The sequence below is a fragment of the Vigna unguiculata genome, chromosome 7, assembly GCF_004118075.2.
Source record: "Vigna unguiculata cultivar IT97K-499-35 chromosome 7, ASM411807v1, whole genome shotgun sequence".
In the NCBI taxonomy this organism is placed as follows: domain Eukaryota; kingdom Viridiplantae; phylum Streptophyta; class Magnoliopsida; order Fabales; family Fabaceae; genus Vigna; species Vigna unguiculata.
The window spans coordinates 33,503,673-33,528,400 of record NC_040285.1 but is presented as its reverse complement, the minus strand read 5'-3'; the positions used below and the strand labels follow the sequence as shown (position 1 = coordinate 33,528,400).

Genomic DNA, 24,728 nt, shown 5'->3' with positions numbered 1-24,728 from the left:
ACTTTATATATTACCTTTTGATTTAATATTTGTGAAAAAATGATGACGATTCACATGTAATGAAACAAAGTGGGAGGCATGAACGTGCCACTCTCTGATTGAGTGGGAAAGAGACTTAGAGAAAGTCCTATAAATAAGTGGATACATGCTCTAATTTGAAGTATCACTTAACCAAAACAATGATGGGTAGTGTTAGTGCCATTGCTACCATTTTCTTCTTGCTTTCTTCCTTACTTTTGGCTTCCTCTGACGCACTTGAAAGGCCTCCAATTGTGGATGGACTCTCATGGAACCACTATTTCAGGAACTGTCCCAGGCTTGAGACGATAGTGAGAACCCATCTCCAGAAGGTGTTCAAGAAGGACACTGGTCAAGCACCTGCCTTACTCAGGATATTCTTCCATGACTGCTTTGTTCAGGTATTTACCTTCAACTATTCTTTTTTATGAACTTGTGTTGGTAGTTTTATATCAATCAGATATAAGTCTAATTCATAATATATATAAATGATTGTAATTCTTATGGTTTTATGAGATTAAATTAAATTTAAAGCACACTTCTAACATTGTATCAAAATCAGGTTAGAGTCTATTCTAATCAACTTTCTTGGACATTATATTTCACTCACTGTCTCGAATCGTTAATGGACCACCCACTAATTTTTTGTCCTATGTATGGTATCAATATACCTCGGCAACCCGGGTTTGAGGGGTGACATAAGTAGCATAAACATTGGTTGAATTTTAGAACACAAGAAAGGCAGTGTAATATATTCCATGCATGGATGGTTTTTACATATTTTGAATATTTGACGATGTTGGTGAAGGGTTGTGATGGGTCGATATTGTTGGACGGAAGTCCTAATGAAAAGAGTCAACCGGCAAACATAGGGATAAGGCCAGAGGCGTTGCAGACTATTGAAGACCTTCGATCTCTTGTTCATAACCACTGTGGAAGAGTTGTCTCTTGCGCTGACCTGGTTGTTCTAGCAGCACGTGAAGCTGTTTCTCTGGTAAATTCATGGAAATTTTAGAATTAATTTACTCCTAAACTAATTTTTATTTATTTTTATAAATATTTGTACAGAAACTTCTACTAATATGTATTTTTTCTCCTTTGTTGACATTTAAAAATATTCCACAAAAGTTAAAATAATTTTTTCTCTTGACCAAGTCATATTTTATTGATCATCATCGACAGCACTATGACCTAAAAAGAAGGGTACAATTATTCTCTCTACTAGAATGACTACGACAACACACTTCTTTTTCGTTTGTACAAAGAACCACACCACTTTAATAAAAAAAATATTATTTCTATTAATTATTACTCCATACTTTTAAGAGAGCGTGCCATAAGGTATTGTACAAAGAATCTTAACTATTTAATTAAAGAATCAATGAGTATTGTTTATATGTATAAGAATGGTTAACATTCTCTTGGTAATATTTTTTTTTTCTCTTTTGACTTTGGTTTTAGACCGGAGGTCCAAGATTTGCAGTGCCACTGGGAAGAAAGGACGGTCTAACCTTCAGTATAAACGCCACAAGAAACCTTCCACCGCCGTCGTTCAGAACCGGCCAGCTCCTCGAAACATTCGCGGCCAGAAATTTCAGCACCACCGACGTGGTGGCGCTCTCCGGCGCGCACACATTTGGGCGGGCCCACTGCTCCACATTCTTCAGCCGGATCAACCAGACGGACCCACCAATCGAGCCGTCCTTGGCGAAGAACCTGAGCAATACGTGTCCGAGTGCGCAGGCTCCGAACACGGCGGTGCTGGACGTGCGAACCCCGAACGTTTTCGACAACAAGTACTACGTGAACCTTGCGAAGAGGCAGGGCCTGTTCGCCTCGGACCAGGACCTGTTTAGCGACTCGAGGACAAAAGGGATTGTGAAGTCCTTTGCTTCCAATGAGAAACTGTTCTTCAATAGCTTTGCCGATGCGGTGGTGAAGCTGAGTCAGTTGGATGTGTTGACGGGGAAACAAGGAGAGATTCGCGCCAAATGCTCGGTGGCCAACAAGGGGAAGGAGGGTTTGGTGGTGACCTCTGTGGTGGAAAATGCTGTGGATTTACGCGGTCACATGTCACATTAAGGAATCTTCGTTTCTTAACTTAATAAATTAGTGATCGTTTCTGCAACGTCTGATCCTTACTTTCGTTCTATCTTCACTTGGTTGCCTTTTTTCTTACTACTGCTTACTGTGATTACCAGTTTTAAACCCTTTATACTCTCATTTTCTTAATTTAAAATCAACCAATTGAACCTCAAAATGAAAAAATAAAAATAAAAATTAAAAGCCATGCCACGTTGGGTTTAACAAGTCGAAAAAAAGAGAAGAATAATGAATATGTTCACACCTTCTTAGTTTATACAAGGCGGCCAAATATTATTTATTTATTTAGTTATTATTATTATTATCTTATAATTAATAAAAAATATTTTTTTTAATTAGTATTAAAATAAACCTTTTTATTAAATTTATAAAATGTTATCACCTTAGTCCTCAGAATATTAAGTTCATATTTAGGGTCAATACATCCCAAGATTAGGACATAGTGTTATTCTCACTGCATAACTCATTTTATTTTATTTGAATATAAATGATTATAAGAGTCTCAAAATATCTCTTTACTTCATATCTTATGTTAAAGCATACTCTGAGCCAAATAAAAGAAAAACAAATAAGTGTTAAAATAATTTTATAAAAAATATATAAAAATAACGATTAATCTTTAAAAAATAAAATAATTATATTATAAAGAATAAATTAGGAATAAGTAATTATTTTAAAAAAATTATTTTATATACCGTTATAGATAATTTTAATATTTATATAAATTTTAAAATTATCAATATTTATTATTATATTAAATCTCAAATTATAATTTCCATTCGTATAACATTTTCATGCATTGAAAATGTCCCTTAATTTCATTTCAGTTTCAATGACCCAGACTTCCATCCAATGATCTCAATCATGCCTTCAAGTCCAACATGTACTTTTGTTATATGACTTTCTATCAAATAAAAGTCACAAACTTTCATGTACTAAGTCTAGTGTAATTAATTTTAATCAATCAGAAATAAAGTTCATACGACTTTTTCTTTTTACTGTGTAAAACTTATATGCAGATCATTACAATAAAATTTTATTTTTTTAAAATGGAAACTGATGGAAAATTATGTGTTTAAGAAATTAAGTTTAATTATTTTAGAAAATGTATAGTGGTATTCTTTTAAAGGAATATGAAAACAAGAGAGAAAATTATAACAAAAATACCTAAACTATAATAAAAATAATATTGACTTAAATAGATGTTATTTTTAATATTTAGTTTCTTAACAAATGTATTTAAGAGTTGTAATATTATAAAAGTTTAAATATGTTTTTTTTTCCTTTACTTTCAGTAAAAATTTGAATTAGTCCATCTTCAAAACTTTGATCAAATTTAATACACAAACTTTTGAAAATATATGGATTTAGTTATTTTAAACCTATTTTGATAAGTTTATTTGACGTTCTAAATACATCTTAGAATAACATTTAAATTGTCTATATCTTTTAACACATTTTTGTTTCAATATTAACTAAAAAATGCGTTTAAAACATTAAATAAACATAATAAAATTTGGTTAAAAAAACTAAATTAAAATATATTTTAGTTAGAAAATTAAGTTAAACTAACATAACAAAAATTAATTTCAATTTTTAATAAAAGACGAGACAAAAATATATTTAACTTGTTACATAAAGAATTATGTAATACTTCCTTATTTTTTTTCTACCTAACTTCTAGTTTTGGTTTCAATGAAAGTTGACACACGGGCCTCATAGTCTTATCCTTTTGTGTATATTTCTTGGATAAAGCTGCACACAAGTCGCATGCTTTAATATATCGTCACAAAAAAAAATGTGTGGATTAAATGACATGAACATGGCAGAACCGGGAGGATATTTATTATTTTTAAACAAAACTATTCGAAGGTTTTTTAATTATTTCCTCTAGTTTTTTAAATGGTCAATTTTTTTAAAAGATTTTTACTTATATTTAATTGTGATTTCTAAAATTCAGAATAATATTAATTTTTTTTAAGTATATCTTTAAGTTTAACATGATATTTATTGAGTTATACATGCATTCATTACGGCATAAAAATAAAATAAAAATATTATAACTATTTAGTTGAAATTTTGAGAAATATTTAACTTTTCCTTGTTCTATAAAAAAATCAAATGAGGCAAAGAAAACAAAGCGAGTGAATTCATTTATATAGACTAGGTTTGAGACTTTTGATAACGTTAGGTGAAAGAAATTAATTTTTGTAGTCATTTTGTGTGCTTGCCTTTAATAATGTGATGTAGGTGAAAGAAATTAATTTCCCTAGTCATTTTGTGTGCTTGCTTTAATTCTGTGATGTTTTATTATAATCAAACATTAAATAATAGTAAAGTAATAAGTAAAGCAATTTTGAAACATGTTTCAAAAAGGCGTATGGAACTACATAGAAAATACCAAAAGAGCAAACTATAGATATAAAAAGAATAGTACAATAAAGTAATAAAAAGCAACAAAAGTTATATATTGATGAGATTGAAATAGATATCAAACTATAGAGCTTTGCGTAAGGTTTCCAAACTCCTCTAGTTTTTTTTTTTAATTATTACTTTTCTAAAATTATTAGCTATTAAAAATAAACTTTATAAAATGGTATTTTTCCTCTTATTTTTTTAGTTTCAAGGAATTTGGAATAAAACTGGCTGAAAAAGAATAATTTTAAACATAAAAGCACGAGATTTGATGGCCATCAAAGTTGAATTGAAGTTATTCAATGTACACGGCCTGTCCAGTAGTAAGAGAAACTAATATTAAAAGTAGATAAATTTTAGACATTATGTTAAAGAATATTGAATGGAGGAGATTTATGCAGTTGCAGTAATAAATTTAAAGGATGAAAATCCTGACACGTACTGTGATAATGATATTTTAATTTATTTTTAATTTATTATTTTAATTATTTTCAAATTTTTATATAAAAAATAATAAAAGTAAATAAATAAAAAATGATTGAAGTAATAAATTAAAAATAAATAAATAAATAAGTTAAAATATTATTATTCTTTGAATATAGCTTGTATTCGATTAAATCTCATCTGGTCCACTTGCCTCGTCATTGTCTAACATTTGTTTCCTCTGGAGACGTCGTTGAACCAACCACACGGCTGCTTAGAATCCTCACACAAAACTCCATTTTTTTATATTATTCACATTCTCCCACTCTCCATTCTTCACACTCACTACTTTTCTATAAATATGCCTTGCTATATCTGAACCCATTATTACCTTTCTACTTTTGATCATGGCTTCTATTTCTTGTAATAAGAATGCTATTTTCAGCTTTCTTCTACTCTCTATCTTTCTTTCTGTTTCAGTAATCAAAGTGTGTGAGGCACAAGCCAGGCCTCCTACTGTGAGAGGTCTATCGTATACCTTCTATACCAAAACTTGCCCTAACCTTAAATCCATCGTTAGAACTGAGCTCAAAAGGGTCTTCAAGAAGGACATTGCTCAAGCTGCTGGCTTGCTTCGCCTTCACTTCCATGACTGCTTTGTTCAGGTAATTAATCTGACACTAGTTTACAGAATAATGAAAAAGCACACCACACAAACATAAAGACAAACACTTGGTACTCGTGTGTCCTTTGCATTAGGCGAAATTATTCCACATTTAGCTGTTACGAAAGATTGATTGATCTGGGTCTACAAAAATTGATGAGTTTATATTTTACGTTATGGTTATAGTTCTATATTATATATATATATATATATATATATATATATATATATATATATATATATATATATATAATATTGATCTTACTCATATAACATATTTGAGATTATTTTAGTCTAAAAATCTTAAGACAACGGTATTATGAATCTTTATTTTTATATAATGTTTAACTTTGTCTATTACAATAATGTGAGATTATTCCTAATAATCTCCTCTTATTTTCATTTTGATGATTCTTTTCTCTTATTATGGATATGGTTACGAAGGTTAATCACTCCAAATTATTTATTATAAATATTTATTTTTATATAATATTTAACTTTGTTTATTATATCTTAAAATTTAGACTTGAATTATTTTCAACGTCATGACGGGGAACGAAAAAGTTTAAACATGTAGGGATGTGATGGGTCAGTTTTATTAGATGGATCTGCAAGTGGGCCGAGTGAGAAAGATGCGCCACCAAACTTGACTTTGAGAGCCGAAGCTTTTAGGATCATCGAAAGGATTCGTGGTCTGTTAGAGAAGAGCTGTGGAAGAGTCGTCTCATGTTCTGATATCACTGCCCTCGCTGCACGCGATTCTGTTTTCCTTGTAAGTACCATTATTTTGGCACACTCTTTTTATTCTCTTAACAACTCTACATAATCACTTTTTATTCAATCATTTAATAATAACACAGTTCTCAAATCAAACTAACTTTTTTTTTCTTTTGAATATTATTCAGAGTTTTATATTAGTTATTATTGAAAAATATGACAAATATAATTGTTATTACCATTTTCCATATTCTCACATCCTTTAAAAATCGAAATGAAAAATAATTTAAATATATATATATATATTATACGTTATTTTAGAACAAAATTATAATAAAATATATAAATATATATATATATATATATATTATACGTTTTTTAGAACAAAATTATAATAAAATATATAAAAATATATATTGATTGACAGTTATTTTATCATTAAAATTGAGTTCAAAACAATAATTTTAAAAGTTATAATTATAAAATTAGAAAAATATGTTTTGGTCATAATGTGACTTTATATCTAACGAAGAAAATTGAGGGAAGTGAGGAAGGTTACATATTTTCTAGAAGTGTATGAACTAAAACTAATTTTAATTCAAATATGAAACTAAAAACACTTTTTCTTCTTCCCAAACTTAATCATTTTATCATTAAATTTAAAAGAAATAAACATAAGATAATAAAACACATAAGTAAATATTTCAATTTATTCACAACAACAACTTTTGTTCGATAAGAGAAAAACACGTAAGTACGAGAAAAAGACATGATAAACGACATTAGAAAGAATACGCAATTATAAAAGAATAAGTCCCTACCTGAGGTTAAGAAAACAATATCATGGTCCCTTATTATATAATCCTTTCCTTCCAATTTGAAAAAAAAAAGTAGTTAAAAAGGAGCAAATATTTAATATACCATTATACCTTTTATCGTTAAAACGTATACACACCAAAATAATATATTTTTATTTAAAAATAATTTTCATTCTTTAAATATACTACTTTTCCCTCCTTCTTTTATCAATCAAGGGTGTGTGAATAATTAAGTACGGAAAATGAATTTTTGACAATTTTTTTTAGTAAAATTGACAAACTTTTTATAAATAGGATTAAAGTAGATTATTTTTTTTAATGAAAATGAAATAATAAAAACAGTACTTTTTTTTTACTTTGTTCAATAATTTGTCAAATTTGGATAAAAGAAATTTTCTTAATATATCATTTAGTACCCATGTTTTATTCAATACAGTAATGTAAATGCAGTTGGCTTCTTCTTTTCGTACATTATAATACAGACATGAAAATCAAAATCAACCATATCAGATCCTCTATCAATTTTTTGGTGTGGTTTACTGCTAAATAATAAAAATATACAGTCTTGATATTTTAAATATTTTAAATATTATTTTAATATATTTTAAAATATTAAAATTAGTGATAATAAATATATTATAAAAGTATAATAGAAAAATAACATGAAAAAAAAATTCTAAGAGAGAGTCGAAATTCAAAATCAATAAACTGGTTACAAGTACTTAATGCATGTTGAAGAAAATGGAACCATTCATATTAATGAAAAAGAAAATACATAAAAGGATTCTTTCTCCTTTTGTTTGTTGATCATGTATCCAAATTGGTTGTTTATTATGAATCACACAGTCAGGGGGACCAGACTACGAGATTCCCTTGGGAAGGAGAGATGGGTTAACCTTTGCCTCTAGAGAAGTGACATTGGACAACCTTCCACCGCCCTCAAGCAACACCACCACCATCCTAAACTCCCTCGCCACCAAAAACCTCGACCCCACCGATGTGGTATCCCTCTCCGGTGGCCACACCATAGGCATCAGCCACTGCAGCTCTTTCACCAACAGACTCTACCCTTCACAGGACCCTGTCATGGACAAAACCTTTGGCAAAAACCTCAGACTCACTTGCCCCACCGACACCACCGACAACACCACAGTGTTGGACATTCGATCCCCCAACGTCTTCGACAACAGGTACTACGTTGACCTCATGAACCGACAGGGCCTGTTCACCTCCGACCAAGACCTCTACACCGATAAGAGGACCAGAAACATTGTCACCAGCTTTGCCATCAACCAGACTCTCTTCTTTGAGAAGTTTGTGTTCGCGATGCTGAAGATGGGTCAGCTCAGTGTGCTCACCGGAAATCAAGGGGAGATTCGTGCCAACTGCTCCGTCAGGAATGCCAATAGCAACTCCTTCTTGAGTTCCGTCGTGGAAAATGTGGCCCAAGAATTCATAGAAATGTAACCGGGTCGTGTTTGTTGTATATGTTAGACCATGAATAATGCGTAAACCCTTGTTTCTTGTACGCACTTGAGTTGTAATAAATTGAAATATCTGAATGAGACCTTCTCATTTGCATGTACATGCGCACAATATATCTTCTACATAACTTCCTTGATAGTAAAATGGTGATTGTTAAGAATGATTCAACTCGTCCCTCTCATCTTCTGTAAGAACACTTGTTGTGGATTGGTGGGTTCTTTTGGGCGTGCTGTAGTATTATCTGTTCAGACCAAATCTTTCTTTCCAAAAATTGTTATTTTTTTATTTTTGCATTAGCAGATCATGCGGCCCAAATAATGAAATGTCTATATCGGACCTGGTTCAAATTAGCCCGTAATTTTGTGGGCTTGGATTGTCTGGAATGTCTTTTTTTGGTAACAAGGGGTGAAAGGGCAAAATAGAGTGAAACTAAGGAAAAATAAAAGGTGGGAATAGAATAGAATAGAATAGAACAGAAGAAAATGAATGTAAGAGAGGGTGAAGATGATTATGACAGGCATTAATTAATAGCAATCTGAATGGAATTGATAGAAGGGAATCACAGTCATTCCACAGTCTAGAAATGGATTTGAGCCAACCAAATTCCAGGGCAGTGATCATACTCCAAACTTCAACCACAAGAACACTCATGGAGACAACTATCCCTTTCCATCACAATTACGTATTTATATACTATAATTTTATTTTATTTAAAAGTTTTTTTTAACTGTTATAATAGTTGAACAATGTATTTTAAATTGAATTTTTTCCAAAAGTAAATAATTATATAAACTTCCCAATTAAAAATATTAATACCAGAATGAATATGATTTATTGTGAGGCTATATTTCGTTTAATTAGACGACAGGGTGTGGTGGTATATCAAATCAAATTTAGAAAACGAAATGAGAATGAATGGAGAAAGGTTAAAGAAGAAGCTTAGGTAATAAAGCATTATATGAGAATTAGGTTAAAGGAAATTAATGTTGGGATTGGGAAGAAGTTGCATGAAAATAGGAAAGTAGCAATTAGGTGGAATGGAAATGAATAAAGGAAAGTGAAATGAAGAGAAGGAAAGAGACCAGAAGGTGGGTGCTTAATAATACTGTAGGGATATTGGGGGACTAAGAACGAGACATCCTTAATTTTATTCTTCGTTTATTTTCACTCTACAAACTTTTTTTATTTTCACAAAACTTTCTTTTCTATTTTCACAAAAAGGTTTTTACTCTTTAAGGAAGTTTCTTTCTTCGTAATTTTAAAGATTAAAATTATCCATGATTACAATTTTTAACAACTAATATTATGTTCTACTCTTCCACTTTCAATTCGAAAGCCTGTTTTTTCAAGCAATAAGATGGTAGTTCACACCAAGGTGTTTGTATAAATTCCTCTGCAATAAGCATGTTGTGTATGATCACATACTGTTAATTTGATGTATAGTTTTCCCCTCATGAAATGATCATAACAGTGTAAAGGGAAAAAAAAAAAAAGAAAAACAGAGAAAGAGATAACGCTTGGCAAAACATGATTGCAGTTTGCAACATATTCACTCCACTCCATATGAAGAACAGTTTGAGTCATGTGAAGTCTTTATCTGCATGCCTAGAACTAAAAGGGAAAAGTGTAGTTAACTTTAAAAAATGAAATAATGGCATATCATCATTGGATCAGAATAGGTAACTGAGCAATGCAATGTGGATCAATCATTGTTATGAGTCATCAAATATTGAAGGATTTATGTTAAAAAAATCACCAGTACTGCATGCTGAAATGCCAAGGGAGAGAGATGCTTCTGGTATCAGCATCATGATGCTTTGCTTGCTGTAATAAACTTTAGGTTAATGAGAAGATGCACTCACCCAACTTTAGTCAATGCAAAACCAGGTTAATTATGAGTTGCATGTTAATTTGCTTTCAGCATGAACAATAAGAGTGTCTTGTCTTGTTGTCTTACTTGGATCCATGCCAGTACATATATAATTTCAACAGCTACAACATTAAGGTTTATCATATATGTCTACACCTACACGTCCTTTAACATTAAATGAGAATAAAGACTTACGTATAATAGGTATTCTATGTAAAAAACATTGGATTTTATTCCCTTAAATGTAAAATCAGAACATTAGAATATTCATTAGCATAGGCTGAAAGGTAAAAAAAGGAAAGGAAGGGAGCATAAACCTTCATGCATAGGTTGCTCAAGTGATCCATCAACCTAGCAAGGTCCCTTTTCGGTATCTGTTTTGGTAGAGGCTTGCTAGGTTTTCTACTTTTGGATTCAATAAGATACCAATTCTCAAATAATTCATTCAGACTATATATATTTGACTTAATTTGATTTCTTTATGGCCATTATACTTTCATTTTGGCAATCTTTTCTTCTTCAACTTGAGAAGATTCATGAAGATGCTTGCTGAGTAGACCAAATCGACCGAGTGATTCATTCAGAAGCTATAAATATATTTTGGAGGCTATGAGAATACGGAGAACCAAAGCTTTTATAGGCCACTTGATTTTGTACCCATACCATAATACATGTGGGTCTACCGTGTATCAGAGTCTTTATTTTTCAGTTTTCTAATACAAGTCTACTCTAATCAAATCATACACAGATTCTGATTTCTCTTTGTATTATTTGTATAACGTATTACTGAAACGAATTTCATTAATGAAAGTAGAGGTTTGAGCATGGAACTTCGTATGTGATGCGACTTCCTCAATTATTTGTGTTCAAACCATTAAAAATTTAATGGATAATTCATCAAACATTTGATCAGAAAATGTGGAGCAGAGATGGTTTTGTCCCATTTGTGCAAAAAATAATGATACTAAACTGGTCAATCATATATATAAGAGATCATAATCGCAATAGATAATTTCTGAACCAAAGCAAACAGATGAAGATAATCTTTTCAATCTTTGATCTGCATGAGGGACCACAGAGCACTAAGGCACTGATTTTGACATAAAGAGAGAGATGAGTCCCATTTGATTTTCATTAAGAAATGGTTGGGACAGTGGAAGTTTGGCGTGACCAAACAAAAATAAATGTGTGAATGTGTAATAGCTTGCAAATGGCAATTCAGCATTTGTTCAAAGCATAGCCTAGTGCCTTATCTCAGTATCAAAAACTAAATAAAACAACAAAGTTGGGACCCCCCACTACAAAGGGTGGGCATGAGAATTGATATTGTGTCATCACTAGTGTAGATGGTGGCATCTCCTATTTCTACAAAGCGTGCCCCACTTCCCACACTACCAATGACCCTCATCATTCTCAAACACCACACATGGGGTGCCACCACACAGGATCATGATGTACCTCTTCCCTCTAAAAACCCTCTACCAGCTTGTCCATTTTTGCCTATGTAATACAAATATTTCATGTTTCATGCATTGAGAGATCAAAGAGAACTTTTTTTTTTTTTTTCTCTTTCTGAAACTTGGTGGATTAGATGATGGAGAAAAGCAAGTCTTTTCCTGAATACTCCTGTTCTTACACTGAATTTGGTTTCAGAGATCGGTCCAACTCATATAATTTCAATGGGCCGACCCAGAAGGGAAGTGGGTTTAGTACATCAAATGATCCAGAGCTCAAGAGGAAGAAGAGAATCAAGGCCTATAATGTGTTGACAGTGGAAGGAAAGCTTAAAAGTGGTGTCAGAAACAGCTTCAAGTGGATCAAGAACAAGTTCAGTGACATTCGCTATGGTGTGTGAACTATGACCAAGTGCTACCATGTCTTCAGTAATATCAGACTTTGAAGGTAAGGCCTTTGTGAAGGAAATATTGCAGTGGTGTATTTGTGAGGTAAGATGTTATGCATAAAAAATGAGAGAGAGCAGTGGCTAGGTTGGAACATATAATTGTTCTGAAATCAAGGGTTTCTTGGCTGGTCTTTTGGTACGAGGGAGAACTAACTAGAATGCTTTGTATCAACGAGCAAGGATTCAAAATATTTCTGAAAACTGTGATTAGTAATAAACTGTTTTGGATGTGTGATCTCTGTTCTGAACTTCTTATCCAATGATCTGAAATAGTAAAAATCTTAACACGGTTTCCTACTTTACAATTTTAACAATAAACACCTTTGCTCTATGTTTTGTTCTAGAAACTACATATTTGAGGCCTATCCAATACAGGTAATAAAGTAACTTAAAACATTCCCTGCTTCTTGGTATAAGAGTCAACTTAGTTTATCCTTCACTTTTGCAAGACAAATACATATTTATTAATTCCTGGTCATAAGTTTGGTGATGGTACTTATCATGTTTCAATATCTGCAATTTAAACACAGTACATAAGTGGCTGCAATATCTGTTGATGACTTTTTTCAAGATGAAGACGGGTCTGGCCTCAACCTGCCTAATTTTATTTTTTCCTTTCACTCTATCCAAAAACGCCTAAGAAACGACCCTTGTTACAATCTTCATATCTGTAGTTGGATTTTCAATGTTCGACATACCACACATGGTTCAAAGAAACCCTGTGATTAAAAGAATTGCATAGTTTCTGACCAAATTTGTATGAGTCCCATAGTTACCTTTTTACTTCGAAATTCGCAACTTTAACCCTCCAAACTCAGTATCGAACTTTGAAATCATGAAATCCAAATTCAATGACTAGACTCTTTCAATTGATTATGAGAAACAGAAAACGACGAAGGATTGAAACAAACAAGTAGGAAGGATAATAGAGATTTAGACAAGGGTATCATGGAATGTGACACCCCAACTCACAGATCGTCACGTATGATGTAGACAACCAAAATTTCCTAAGCTTGATAATGATATGAATAAGCAAATGCTTTCTTTAATTATTGATACAGCAGTGTGAAACGATCAATTGCAAGTTCCAAACCCAATTGTATGTCTCTAGCTCTACATTCATTCTTTCTTCCCTTTTTCAAGTTGACAATTTTGTGAGTACTTGTGTGAAAGTTTCTTCCTTTACAAATTGTATAAAAAAGCAGATCCAAAAGATAGAACAATTCAGTGCATTTTCTTCTCTCAATAATAAAACGAAGAATTTATTTAGATTTTTACTTTTGTTTTCCCGTTGATGGCTGTCTATTTACTACGCAATAATCCTAGGTACTCATCAGTTGCATTCGTAATATTTCATGCGCGCAAGGATCTTATGGTGTAGTTAGTCCCACATGAATATAGGCACTAGAATAGTAGAATGCGTGTAGCATAATTATTTAACCTTTTCTTAATAATTTGTTTATTTAAATAACAAATAATTGACACTATAAAAACATTTTCCAAAATTAACGGACTAACGGTATAGTCGAACAAAAAAATTGATGTGGCTCTAAATTTTGGAGTAATTTTGAGATGTGTGTGCACACAAAAAAAGATAAATAAATATACAGTATCCTATGGTATCAATTATTGGATGCTGAAGGGGAATTGAACCATGTGCATAAAGTTGTGCCTAGGAAATGTATAGTACAGTAGTAAAGTTCATTTACAATCTAATCAAAGAGATTTGGACAAGCATGCAACTTGGGCTGATGCTTATTGAACGGGAGAATCAAAATGTCAGGCCACAGCAATAGGGAAAAGAATGTGTGAAGTTTTTCAGAATGCACCAAATACTAAAATAAAAAATAACCATTTTGGGTTTACATATTCTCCATAGCCTAATGATCAAAATCCAATAGTAAACGTTCTTCTCTTTTTAAGTATCTGAATTCTCTGGTGGAAGCTGACCTGAAAAACTGGTCAGGTCTGTATCTACTGTCATCTTTCTTGGTAGCATTTGGTTTAGATTTAGGTAATGGAGGAAGGTTTTTGATGTTTTGTTCACCAACATTAACATGGTGGTGGTGGTGGGTTTTTGGAGATAGCTTTCGATCTAATTCCCCAAATGGAGATAGAAAAAAAGGTGATTGGTCCTTAGCCCCTCCTGGGTTTACACTAGATGAGGTACTACTTGTGCTACCCATGTCTTCAGTTGGAGCATAAGTTTCAGGTTTAGCATTCCTTATCAATTCCTGAAACAATATGTGAAACCAATAATTTGAATCTAACTCCATCAACCAGTGGGAAATCTCAATTTTTCATTATTCACTCACAGGAAGACCTGAAGCACAAGATTTTAATACCTCTTTAGAAGATACAGTATGCTCTATTGGCCTCTTAGATGCTGAACTCTTACGACGCTCCAGATATGTACGAGAACGTCTGATTTTAGAGTTCATGTACCTGTAAAACAGAACATGTCACATATTTTCAGATACGAGATACACATACACCATTAATCACTGTCACATATAGATGCTGACTTATGTAACAGAAGAAGATATCTATATGTGTAATAAAATGACTGAAGCCATTGTCGAAACCTTTATAGCTAAAAAAGACTTACTTGATCTGTTCGTTGGCTTGAACATGCTCATCATCCTCTCTGAAGAGTACAGGCAGACCAGAGAGGTCACACGCCAATGGGCTTGAAAAGAAAAACTGCACACAAAAGACACTCGTACGTTGGAAATTTGGAGTAATTTAGGTATTTAATTATTTCCTAACTGCTCTCTGGGAATTGCATACTAAATTTAATACTACTGCACAATTTTTTAGTGTTTTTCTACATGCACTAGTTCTACAAGATAATGAGCCACTACTACTACTGAATCATCACAAGAACATTAAATCTATATAACGTAATTTTCATTGAAGATGATTAGTCAAATAAAAAGTGCACATAGTTATAAATGCGCGTATAAGTATATATTCTATGTATTGAAAACTTGAACTGCAAATCGGTGGCCGAAATTGAAAAGTCATAGCAACATATTGTAACTGGAAAAACGATTCAATCTTCAATGAAATGTATTCTGCACTGAGTAGTTTAATGGTTTGGAGCCAGAATAACTTAGGAATATGACTTTTAAGATTCAATCTTTATACTCTGCTAACCTGATTTTTAAGAGCTTTGAATGCAGTTCCACGGAATGCAGGATCCAAAGCAAGCAAAGTGCATAAAAGACCTAAAGAAGAAGAAGGGAGATCCCCGAAAGTTTCTATAAGGCTGGGTCTATAAGACTTCGGAGGTCTAAAAGTTATAGAAAGTTTCAATTTTCTCCAATACTCCTCTGATGGTGTGCCACATAGCCTGAAAATTTTATGAATTTGCTCAACCTGGAAGCAGGGAAAGTTCATGCTTAGCAGATCAAGAAAATTGAAGACAGTAAGAAATGCAGACAACATAACACAAAATTATACAGAACAACAGAAATAGAAGACAATATAAAAAGAAAGGAATTTCAGAAATAGCCAAAGATACTTGAACATAAAAGGAAGGCATTATCTTCATCACCTCATTTCTACCAGGCATGATTGGGAATCCTTTGAACATTTCTGCGAGGAGACATCCAGCACTCCACAGATCAACACCAACTCCATAGTCTGTGTCACCTAACAACAATTCAGGAGCTCTGTACCATAGCGTCACAACCCGGCTAGTGAGAGGTTGATGATGATCTGGACCATAGAAATTGGCAAGTCCAAAATCTGCAATCTGAAGCATCCCATTTTTATCAATCAAAAGGTTTGATCCCTTTATATCTCGATGAAGAATTCCCCTATCATGGCAATGCTGCAGACCTGAAAGTAATTGATGCATATAGCACTTGACCTACATTAACTTTTTAAGATCATTAAGGAGAATAAAAGGGTTCAGATGTTAAAATCACCAAAGCATCAAAGAGAATCTTTTAACCTGTGGTTCTGATAGTCTTTCAGGACGAGCAATAACTCGTGCCAAATCCGTTTGCATGAAGTCAAAAACTAGATATATACTGTACTGCATTCTTGAAGTGGCTAATCCTTTAAGTTTGACTACATTGGGATGATCCAGTCTCTGTAATATCGTAATTTCTCTTGCCATAAACTTTATGCTTTCAGGCTCTGATGTATTGAAGCGAACCTTCTTCAGGGCCACAATTTCTCCTGTGTCTCTATCCAGAGCTTTATAAACATTGCTGTAGGTTCCTTGTCCAACCTGCAAAACATAAATAACATAAGTCAATTAGTTTTCTCAATAAAACTTAAGAAGTAGTTGAATACCGTTCCGAATAAAAACTTCTGTAATCTAGATAGAAATCAATATGACGATTCAATTGATTTAAGTTTTCATGGTATAATTGATCGAACCCCGATTCAACAGATTAATAGTGCTTCAAATCGATCGTGCATTGCACAAACAATTGAACTGTCTGCTTTCATAAATTGCCAAATTCAAAACACCTATTCTCAGAGCAAGTGGAGATACCTGGAACTCTAATGAGATTCAAGCAGAGAAAATTATAAATTGCAGAACACTGACTCCACACCTTCAAAAGATGTCTGAAATCATTTTTCAAACACAATGTGGCGTGTTCATGAACTAGAGCCTACAGATAACCATATTCACTATGCACAGAATAAGCAAATAATTTTGCAAGAAAAACTCTGTAAAAGCACATTGGTACTTAAAATTCCCCACAACCCTTCATACCATATGATAAACAAAATTCATACAGAACCAAGAAACAAAAGACCTTATCAATCATTTTGTAGGATTCAGCACTCCTGGGAACCAAACCAGCCAACACTTGTGCAGGGACATTATCAACCAACCACCTCGGCCACCCATCTACCATCTCATCCTCAAAGCAAGACTTGTTTGTCACTTTCTTATCATCACGACGCGTGACTCGCCTCCCCTCTCTTCCAACCACCTTGCCCTTATGATGCCCAGCAACATCCTTGGCAACACCAGACTCAACTATATTCTTTACGGGTTGTTCTCTCTGATGCTGGTGCAGCCTGTGATGGTGGTCCTTATTGGGGTCATGTCTTTGGCCAGTGGATCTCCTATGTGCGACAAAGTCAGAACTTGCGACATACCCATTATCCAACTTCAACCTCTCTAGGTCCCTGTAGTCTGGACCTTCCGAATCCAATGGCTTGGCCTGTACACAGCCCATAACAGGATTTCTTCAGCTTCTATGAGTGCAGCTCCAAAGAAAAGAAAAAGAAAGATATAGAGAGAGACACAGAATAATGGTAGAAGCCGACCACGGACGGCACATTTGGAATGTTGCTGTGGGTAATCACTCTGAGTCACAGGCAAAACCAATGGGGGTGTTTTCTTCTTTGGGTTTTCCGCAGAGAGAGAAAATGACTGCGCAGTTCCAAGAATGGGAGAGAGAGAGTTAGAGTTTTGAAAGAGGAAAGGAAAGGGTGAAACTTTGAAGATGGAGAGACATATGGAGTGTGACAGTAGGCAATGGCGTGAGTGAGTGTTGGGCGCACGTGTCTGTGTGTGGCAGAGATGTTAGATCTTTTATTCTTTTGTTGGGTCCCACAGCCGGCAACCTTTGCAGAATACGGACACCCACCAAGATTCGTATATCCATGCTAACACATCACACGTTTATTTACTTTTTATACTATTTACTATCTCAGAAAAGGAATAAAAGAGAGAAAACTTGTTCCTACGAAACCTATCCAAAAATATTTTCTTACTAAAAGTACATGAAATAAAAGGAAAATTACCTCACTCCTAATTTCTTGCTTTAATTTTTAAGAAGTTATTATACCATTTTAAAAGTGGTAGATAATTTATTTAGTAAAAAATCTATTTTAGTTGTTATAAAATATTTTTCATATATTTTTATGCTATGTACGGATAAAATTCTTTTTTTTCCCTTCGATTAATCAATTTCGCTATTTTTATTTTTATTTTCTATTTCATTTCAATCGTTTCTGTTTTTTTTCTCTTTTATTTCAATCCTTATCATAACAAAACATTTTATGATCAAACTCACAAGTGGGTAATACGATATGTTTGCATATGTGCTCAGTTTTATTGAAATTAGAAAGAGATCACGAAATGTTTTCTATTTCGTTTATCATGGTTTTGAGTCGACGGTGGAGGATTTATTTTTTATTTTAAAAGTCAATTAAATTAAATTGACTTAATTTACGGATTAAAAAGATTTAAACCGAGTTAAAGGTGGGTGAACACACTGTTAACCAACAAAATATTATTAATTTTTTTACAAATTTTTATTATAATTATTTATTCTAATTATAAAAATTTATAATTTGATATTTTTAAATATTAAAATGTTTTTTAATAATATTTGAATAATTTGACTGTGTGATTTATTTGTTTACAAAGTTACATAGGTTTGATATTTTAATATTTAACTACTATCTTTACAATAATATTTCAAATTTGTAATTCTATTATTATAAAAATAAATAAAGTCAATTCACTTTTCTTGTAATACGATAAATATATAAAATAAATTAAAAAAAATATTCGTAAGTGAGTCAACTCACCAATTTGTGGATTGCAAAAATTTTGACTCACAAAAAATGAGTCAGAAATTAAGCCAACCCTTTATTAGCTTAACCCGTGCTAAGTCAACAATCCATGTGAACTGGATTGGCTCACTTTGACACCCCTAATTCTCTAATCTTAGATATTATGTTGTGTTTGTTTATGAAAATTTATTATTTAAGAGGATAGATAAACTTTGTTTCAAGAAATTAGAGTTGATATGTGAAGATAAATTTGAAGGAAAATTAAATATTATCATCCTTTTTATAGGTGAAGACATACATGAAAAAGAAAAGACAACTCAATAATACGAATTTATCCAAATATCCTTCGACCTTTTTAAATTTCAACTTAACAAATATGTCTTTTTACTTAATATTAACAATAATACAAAAAACTAATAATAATAATTATATTTTACTTTATACTAATTTTAACCGTGAAATAAAATTATAATTTAACAATTTTATCTATTAAAATATTATTTTATATCTATTATATGTATCAAATCATTGACAAAATTTTACAAATTTAATTTTTAAATCTCTTCACTTTCACTTCTTCATCCTATCAATCAAATAACCTCATTTCCTCGTTTATATCCCCTCATATTCATCTACTAACTCTCTTTCCCATCCATCTTTGCAAACATACCCTTACTCTCGTTTAAGAAATATTTTAAGATAACAATTCAATTTTTTCAACGGCAACAAAACTGTAAAGATAGAAGGTTTACTTTTTTTTTTTTCGAAGTCTTAAAATGAGCTGAACAACTCCACGTTACATTTTTCTATTACTGACAGTCAACAAATAATTGGGACAAAGAATGTATTGCTTTGGTTCATTAAAAATTGTATACACTATTCATAAAAATCGAGAAAGTATTTATTTATTTTTAATTCTAGTATATAAAATAATTAAAGAAAAAATAATTTGTAGGAAATAAATATACTTTCCGGTCATTCCTTGCTGAGATGACATTCCACATGGATCAGGAATCTAATCTATATCTATGTGTATTCTTTTATAAAAATTAATTGCAAAACTAAAATATTGTTCACATTAATACTATAATAAAAAGTTAGCAATGAAAAACTTATTTTTCCTTTAATAATTATTCAAAGATCCTTAAATCTTCTTCTTTAATCTATTTATTTATTTATCTCACAAAATGGCTCAGTACTAAATTTGGTTGAGGTAATCTATTATATTATCTTATTCTATTAATCCATTCCATAAAAAAATTGATAATACTCTTACGGTATTATACAAGGCCATTGATATTAAATTATCAACGCTTGCCACCTTTCTATTTTTGTCTAACGTCACTGTCAATGAAAATCAAGCAAATAGTAGAATAAAAACCACCAAAGTTTTGTGGTTAACTATGAAGTTATCAATATTCGGCTCTGGACACATCACCCAATGCTAATATGTTCAAACTTAATTTTACGAAAAATTAACTGACTTCTTCTAAGAAATTTAAGATTCATGGATCGATCACAAATTTAAGATACATGCTTATCAGTCACTCATGTCACAGCATGTTGGTACTTAATTTACCATATTTATAGCAAGAGTTTGAGCATAAAGGAAAAGGAAAATCATGATACTATTGTTATCTCATAAATGTGAGACAAAGAAGCAAGATTGCTTGCTATATATATATGAAGATGAAACAAATTGATGAACAGTGTTTGCGCTAGGATAAGCTACAAGAAACTATTGACAGTATATATAATCTTGTGGTATTCACTCCAAATCTACAATCCCAAAATTGGAGAGAAGGATCTTTATTTGATCAACAAAGTCTGAGCCTGTTGCATACTCTGTTAACAATCCAACAGCAAAACCAAACATTGCCCATCTGTTTCAAACAAAATTCCAGAATCATAATCAAATAAACATAAACATATTTATTACAATATCTGAGGTATCATATTAAAAAGAATGAAACATTTAAATACTTTATTGAGCATTTCATACCACCTAATTGAGATTTAGGCATCTATACTACCAAGTTCCTATGAGTACTTTGCATTCGCATATACAAGTTGAATCTCAAACACAAGTTTATGGTTTCATTTGGCTTTGATGATATTTAAACTTAATTTAGTTGAGTAATTCTCGAATATTTTCTTTCGTTTGAATTGTAATTGCTATGCGTTATGCTTTTTGATGCTCCAGCACCATTCAGCTGTTGTTTCGGCTCATGTTTATGCTAGCAACGGTGAGATATGAACACGACTATGAATGAAGTTAACTATATAGATAGCTTAGTTTGTCTGATCCTTGCTTGAAATTCACAAAACTTCATGACCTTACATCCTTAATTTGACCTACAAAATTCGACTTGTTAGTAGATTATGAGTAAAGTTGCTGCACTAAAGAAACCATGGTTATAACAAATTTACGGAATTTGATCTGCAACAAGGAAATTGGAAGTGACAACTCAAAGGATGTTTTATCTAGGGAGTTTCTGGTTTCATAATCAAGAGAAATCAGTCCCCTAATACTTTTATCTCTCTTTTTGCCTTCTTAGTGGTTATTTAAATTCCTAAAAGAATTTCCAAAAAGCTTTAATATTTTGTTTTATGTTGAGTTTCCTTTATCCCAGACATAAGTGTAGATAGTTGTTCAACTTGGAAAGTGATATTTGGACATAAACCCCTAGGACTGTACTCAGTTCAGTACTCGTCAGTTTATACTACACACAACTTAGTACACGGTTTCCCCTGTGTTTGACACTAATGTGTATTGGATTGTCTGACACATGAATAATTGTTCCAGAAACACTGCCTAAAGTGAGGAAATTTTGGACAAGTTTTGTAACACTTGGGTGTGCTAGTGATGTTGATGTTGGAGGTTCAATCCTTCCTCAAATCACATTTTCCCTTCATCTATCTGCTTGAGCCTCTTAGTGATGGTTTTTTTAGGGGAGTTCATTAGGAAAAGATTACACAAATGTGATCTGAGTCCAACTTACAAAATATTGACAACACTTTTAGTCTAAAACCTTAAGGTTATAGATTAGTGAGTCTTCTTTCTTATTTGGTGTTCACCTTTGTTATTGCTATCTGATATATGAAACTCAGACTCACATTTGGATTATTTCCGACACTTACACCACTCTCCTGGAAGAAAAGGGGCCAGCTTTACATGGACTCACAATTTGATCAGGTTAAGGTATCCCTAATGCAAGAAGAAACAGCAATTAAAATATAGGCAATTCATACTTTTTACTTGTGTATGAACCCAAATGAAAATAGTCCGAAATTTTCAATTTACATTAAAATATAGTCCTCCGTTGCCTGCTCTAATTTCTTTTCAAACTATTGAAGTTTTGCAATCTGTTTCCCTTCCTTATTTCGTCAGTACTATAACATAGTGATTCTTGAATTGCTTATTTCTCAAAAACTTACGCAAAGTTGACAAAAATAAGCAAGTACTTTTCCAAGATAAATTGAACCGAACACACATTCAAATGTTTGACCCTCCTTAATGGAAGAAAAGACACAAAAGGGGACCTAGATTTATAAGTTGCTCACAAACAACAGATAAAGTGATCTCTTCCAATTATCATCTTGATTTTCCTACTCCGTCATAACAACAGATCTAAGATTACCATCACAGTGAAAGATGCTATGTTCTTGAATCATGAATTTTCATATATAGCCTTGCCACAAAAAAAAAAAAACGGGGGAGGGGGAGAACATAAATGAAACGAATTTATAAGTACTATCCCTCGAAATTTGCTAATATTTTGATCAACACCACATCACCCCCAACATTGAACCAAATATATAGTTGCTCACAATAACTAGTTCCACCGATGTTAAACTTTGAAAGGTCCCAAATGAAATAAATAAATATAAAAATTACCTTCCATTGCTAATCTCGTTTTTGCCTATGAATCCAAAGAAAGGACCCTGATCTGCTTCTTCAAGTTTCTTCTTTTTGAAGTACTCCTGCAGCTCCTTAGCCTTTTGCCTCTGAAACTCTAATGTAATGACATTGTTATCGTCTCCAACAACAGGAGCAGCCTTCTGGGGTGGAGGCTGAGAAGGAGGTGAAGGCTTCAGAGGCTGAGGGATGCTACTAGATGGTTCTCGAACAGGAGGAGCCACCGGTCTTCTGAGAGGCCCTTCAGTCTGAGAATTCCTTATTACAGTGACAGCAGCATAAGGTTTGGAAGAAGAAAATCTAATCGATGAATTTGATGAAGATGTGCATGATGGGGAGGAGGAACAAGCTGGGATTTTGATGCATGGGAACGAAGATGTCACAGACATTTTCTTTTTTGGATTGCTGATACTCAATCCTTGGATTTTATTTGTGTAATTTTTTTTTGTGCCTTTAATTTTTTTCAGCAGTTGGCCTTTGTTTGAACATTAGAGTTGGACATGTGGTCTTATCAAAATGAGAGGGTGAGTGTGTGGACAAGGTTTGGCCAAGTATCCACTGGAAGCTGGCTTCAGTGTGTGGAGAGATGCACAGTGACACTAATGTCGTCTTTATTCTTTATACCTCTTCAGTCGCTAAACATCAACCGTTGGATTTCTGCTACTATTTCACTTAAGAGAATACGTAGTACAGCTCATTTTTTTTTTTAATTTCTCTTTCCACTCCCGTTGTTTTATAATATTAGAAAAATTAAATTAAATGTGAATCTTAAAATTTATGGAATACCATATTCGGTAGTAAATATGTATACAGTTACATTGAAATTTGGATTCTCTGCTATGCTAAGTTTATTTTGTGTTATTTTTCTACTGTTATCATAATACATTGATTATTATTAATTTTAATATTTTAAAATATATTAAAAAAATATTTAAAATATCAAACTGTATTTTTAATACTCAACGAAAAATAGAAAAAATAATAATAATAATAAAGAATCTGGAGTGGTTAAATTGGCTTCGATAATTCGCCAGTTTATTATATTGGTTTGGTTGTATGTGTGATTATGGAGTCGTTATATTTTATTATAGTTAAGTGGATTAAATTTCGTTTCCTCAATCATATTATAATTATTACCCATTACCTTTGTTTTCTTTTTGGTCAAGTTACCATGATATCACTCTTGTTAATTATTTATAATTTGGGTATAATTGCTTTCCTATTCCATCGATTACTGGACATATATGTTTATATTTCATGATATGACATGTGATTAAAAATAAAGTTTAATTATTTAAACATGTTCAAATAAGTTTGAGAATGTTATTAATTGAAATAATTTCTCATTATAAAACTTGTAAAGAAACAATAAAGATTATAAAGTTAAGTGCACTACCCATCAAAATTATGGTACCTATACAACCTTTGTAGAACTAAGAAAACCACTTTCCAGTATTGTTAATGACCTGTTTCCTTACCAACCAAACCTATCTAATATATTAACTTGTATTCTAAAATTAGACTTAGATTGTTTTATTAACAAATTCCGTTAAATATTGTTAATAAACCTCAGATAATTCTAATATCATCTTAAAATAAATTTTAAACCTAATTATTCTAAAAAAATATCTTTTAAGATAAAATTTACATTTTCTTATATATTATAAAACTATTTTATCCTTAGTCAATATAAAATTTACAACTACAAGAGATACTATTGGAATAACACAATAAGATATTATCTTAAAACAATTTTGAAATGCATGCATTGAAATACACTTTAATTTTAATTTCGTATAAATTTAAATCCATGATTATGAACAAATGAAATCAAA

General features: G+C 32.1%; 5 protein-coding genes across 5 annotated transcripts; 3 read left to right on the top strand and 2 right to left on the bottom strand.

Moving 5' to 3' along the window:
• Nucleotides 1-147: 147 nt before the first annotated feature.
• Nucleotides 148-2,151, top strand: LOC114189824 (peroxidase 12-like). The gene is made up of 3 exons (XM_028078524.1): nucleotides 148-419; nucleotides 827-1,012; nucleotides 1,480-2,151. Exons 1-3 carry the CDS (start codon nucleotides 180-182, stop codon nucleotides 2,098-2,100), a joined length of 1,047 nt encoding a protein of 348 aa, XP_027934325.1. The 5' UTR covers nucleotides 148-179; the 3' UTR covers nucleotides 2,101-2,151.
• A 3,178-nt stretch (nucleotides 2,152-5,329) lies between these two features.
• Nucleotides 5,330-8,754, top strand: LOC114189675 (peroxidase 12). The gene is made up of 3 exons (XM_028078309.1): nucleotides 5,330-5,624; nucleotides 6,201-6,395; nucleotides 8,005-8,754. The coding sequence occupies exons 1-3, from the start codon at nucleotides 5,367-5,369 to the stop codon at nucleotides 8,623-8,625; spliced, it is 1,074 nt and encodes a 357-aa protein (XP_027934110.1). The 5' UTR covers nucleotides 5,330-5,366; the 3' UTR covers nucleotides 8,626-8,754.
• Nucleotides 8,755-11,911: 3,157 nt separating this feature from the next.
• Nucleotides 11,912-12,664, top strand: LOC114191949. The gene has a single exon (XM_028081423.1). It carries the CDS (start codon nucleotides 12,105-12,107, stop codon nucleotides 12,366-12,368), a length of 264 nt encoding a protein of 87 aa, XP_027937224.1. The 5' UTR covers nucleotides 11,912-12,104; the 3' UTR covers nucleotides 12,369-12,664.
• Nucleotides 12,665-14,144: 1,480 nt separating this feature from the next.
• Nucleotides 14,145-17,938, bottom strand: LOC114191948 (probable serine/threonine-protein kinase At1g54610). The gene is made up of 7 exons (XM_028081422.1): nucleotides 17,198-17,938; nucleotides 16,378-16,659; nucleotides 15,976-16,293; nucleotides 15,576-15,797; nucleotides 15,025-15,119; nucleotides 14,762-14,861; nucleotides 14,145-14,650 (listed from the first exon to the last, which is right to left on the bottom strand). The coding sequence occupies exons 1-7, from the start codon at nucleotides 17,624-17,626 to the stop codon at nucleotides 14,297-14,299; spliced, it is 1,800 nt and encodes a 599-aa protein (XP_027937223.1). The 5' UTR covers nucleotides 17,627-17,938; the 3' UTR covers nucleotides 14,145-14,296.
• A 2,640-nt stretch (nucleotides 17,939-20,578) lies between these two features.
• On the bottom strand, nucleotides 20,579-23,433 carry LOC114190202 (light-harvesting complex-like protein OHP2, chloroplastic). Its single transcript, XM_028078999.1, has 2 exons — nucleotides 22,873-23,433; nucleotides 20,579-20,857 (listed from the first exon to the last, which is right to left on the bottom strand). Exons 1-2 carry the CDS (start codon nucleotides 23,280-23,282, stop codon nucleotides 20,743-20,745), a joined length of 525 nt encoding a protein of 174 aa, XP_027934800.1. The 5' UTR covers nucleotides 23,283-23,433; the 3' UTR covers nucleotides 20,579-20,742.
• Between the last annotated feature and the right edge of the window lie 1,295 nt (nucleotides 23,434-24,728).

Bases quoted from the DNA above. Each gene is read 5' to 3' on its own strand.
- LOC114189824 (XM_028078524.1), top strand. From the start codon at position 180: ATGATGGGTAGTGTTAGTGCCATTGCTACCATTTTCTTCTTGCTTTCT. The intron at 420-826 runs GTATTTACCTTC...ATGTTGGTGAAG, and splicing joins TCCATGACTGCTTTGTTCAG to GGTTGTGATGGGTCGATATT. The intron at 1,013-1,479 runs GTAAATTCATGG...CTTTGGTTTTAG, and splicing joins CACGTGAAGCTGTTTCTCTG to ACCGGAGGTCCAAGATTTGC.
- LOC114189675 (XM_028078309.1), top strand. From the start codon at position 5,367: ATGGCTTCTATTTCTTGTAATAAGAATGCTATTTTCAGCTTTCTTCTA. The intron at 5,625-6,200 runs GTAATTAATCTG...TTAAACATGTAG, and splicing joins TCCATGACTGCTTTGTTCAG to GGATGTGATGGGTCAGTTTT. The intron at 6,396-8,004 runs GTAAGTACCATT...TGAATCACACAG, and splicing joins CACGCGATTCTGTTTTCCTT to TCAGGGGGACCAGACTACGA.
- LOC114191949 (XM_028081423.1), top strand. From the start codon at position 12,105: ATGATGGAGAAAAGCAAGTCTTTTCCTGAATACTCCTGTTCTTACACT.
- LOC114191948 (XM_028081422.1), bottom strand. From the start codon at position 17,626: ATGGGCTGTGTACAGGCCAAGCCATTGGATTCGGAAGGTCCAGACTAC. The intron at 15,120-15,575 runs GTTAGCAGAGTA...TTTTGTGTGCAG, and splicing joins TCAAAGCTCTTAAAAATCAG to TTTTTCTTTTCAAGCCCATT. The intron at 14,651-14,761 runs GTATTAAAATCT...ATATTGTTTCAG, and splicing joins ATACTGTATCTTCTAAAGAG to GAATTGATAAGGAATGCTAA.
- LOC114190202 (XM_028078999.1), bottom strand. From the start codon at position 23,282: ATGTCTGTGACATCTTCGTTCCCATGCATCAAAATCCCAGCTTGTTCC. The intron at 20,858-22,872 runs GTAATTTTTATA...TGTTTGAAACAG, and splicing joins AACGAGATTAGCAATGGAAG to ATGGGCAATGTTTGGTTTTG.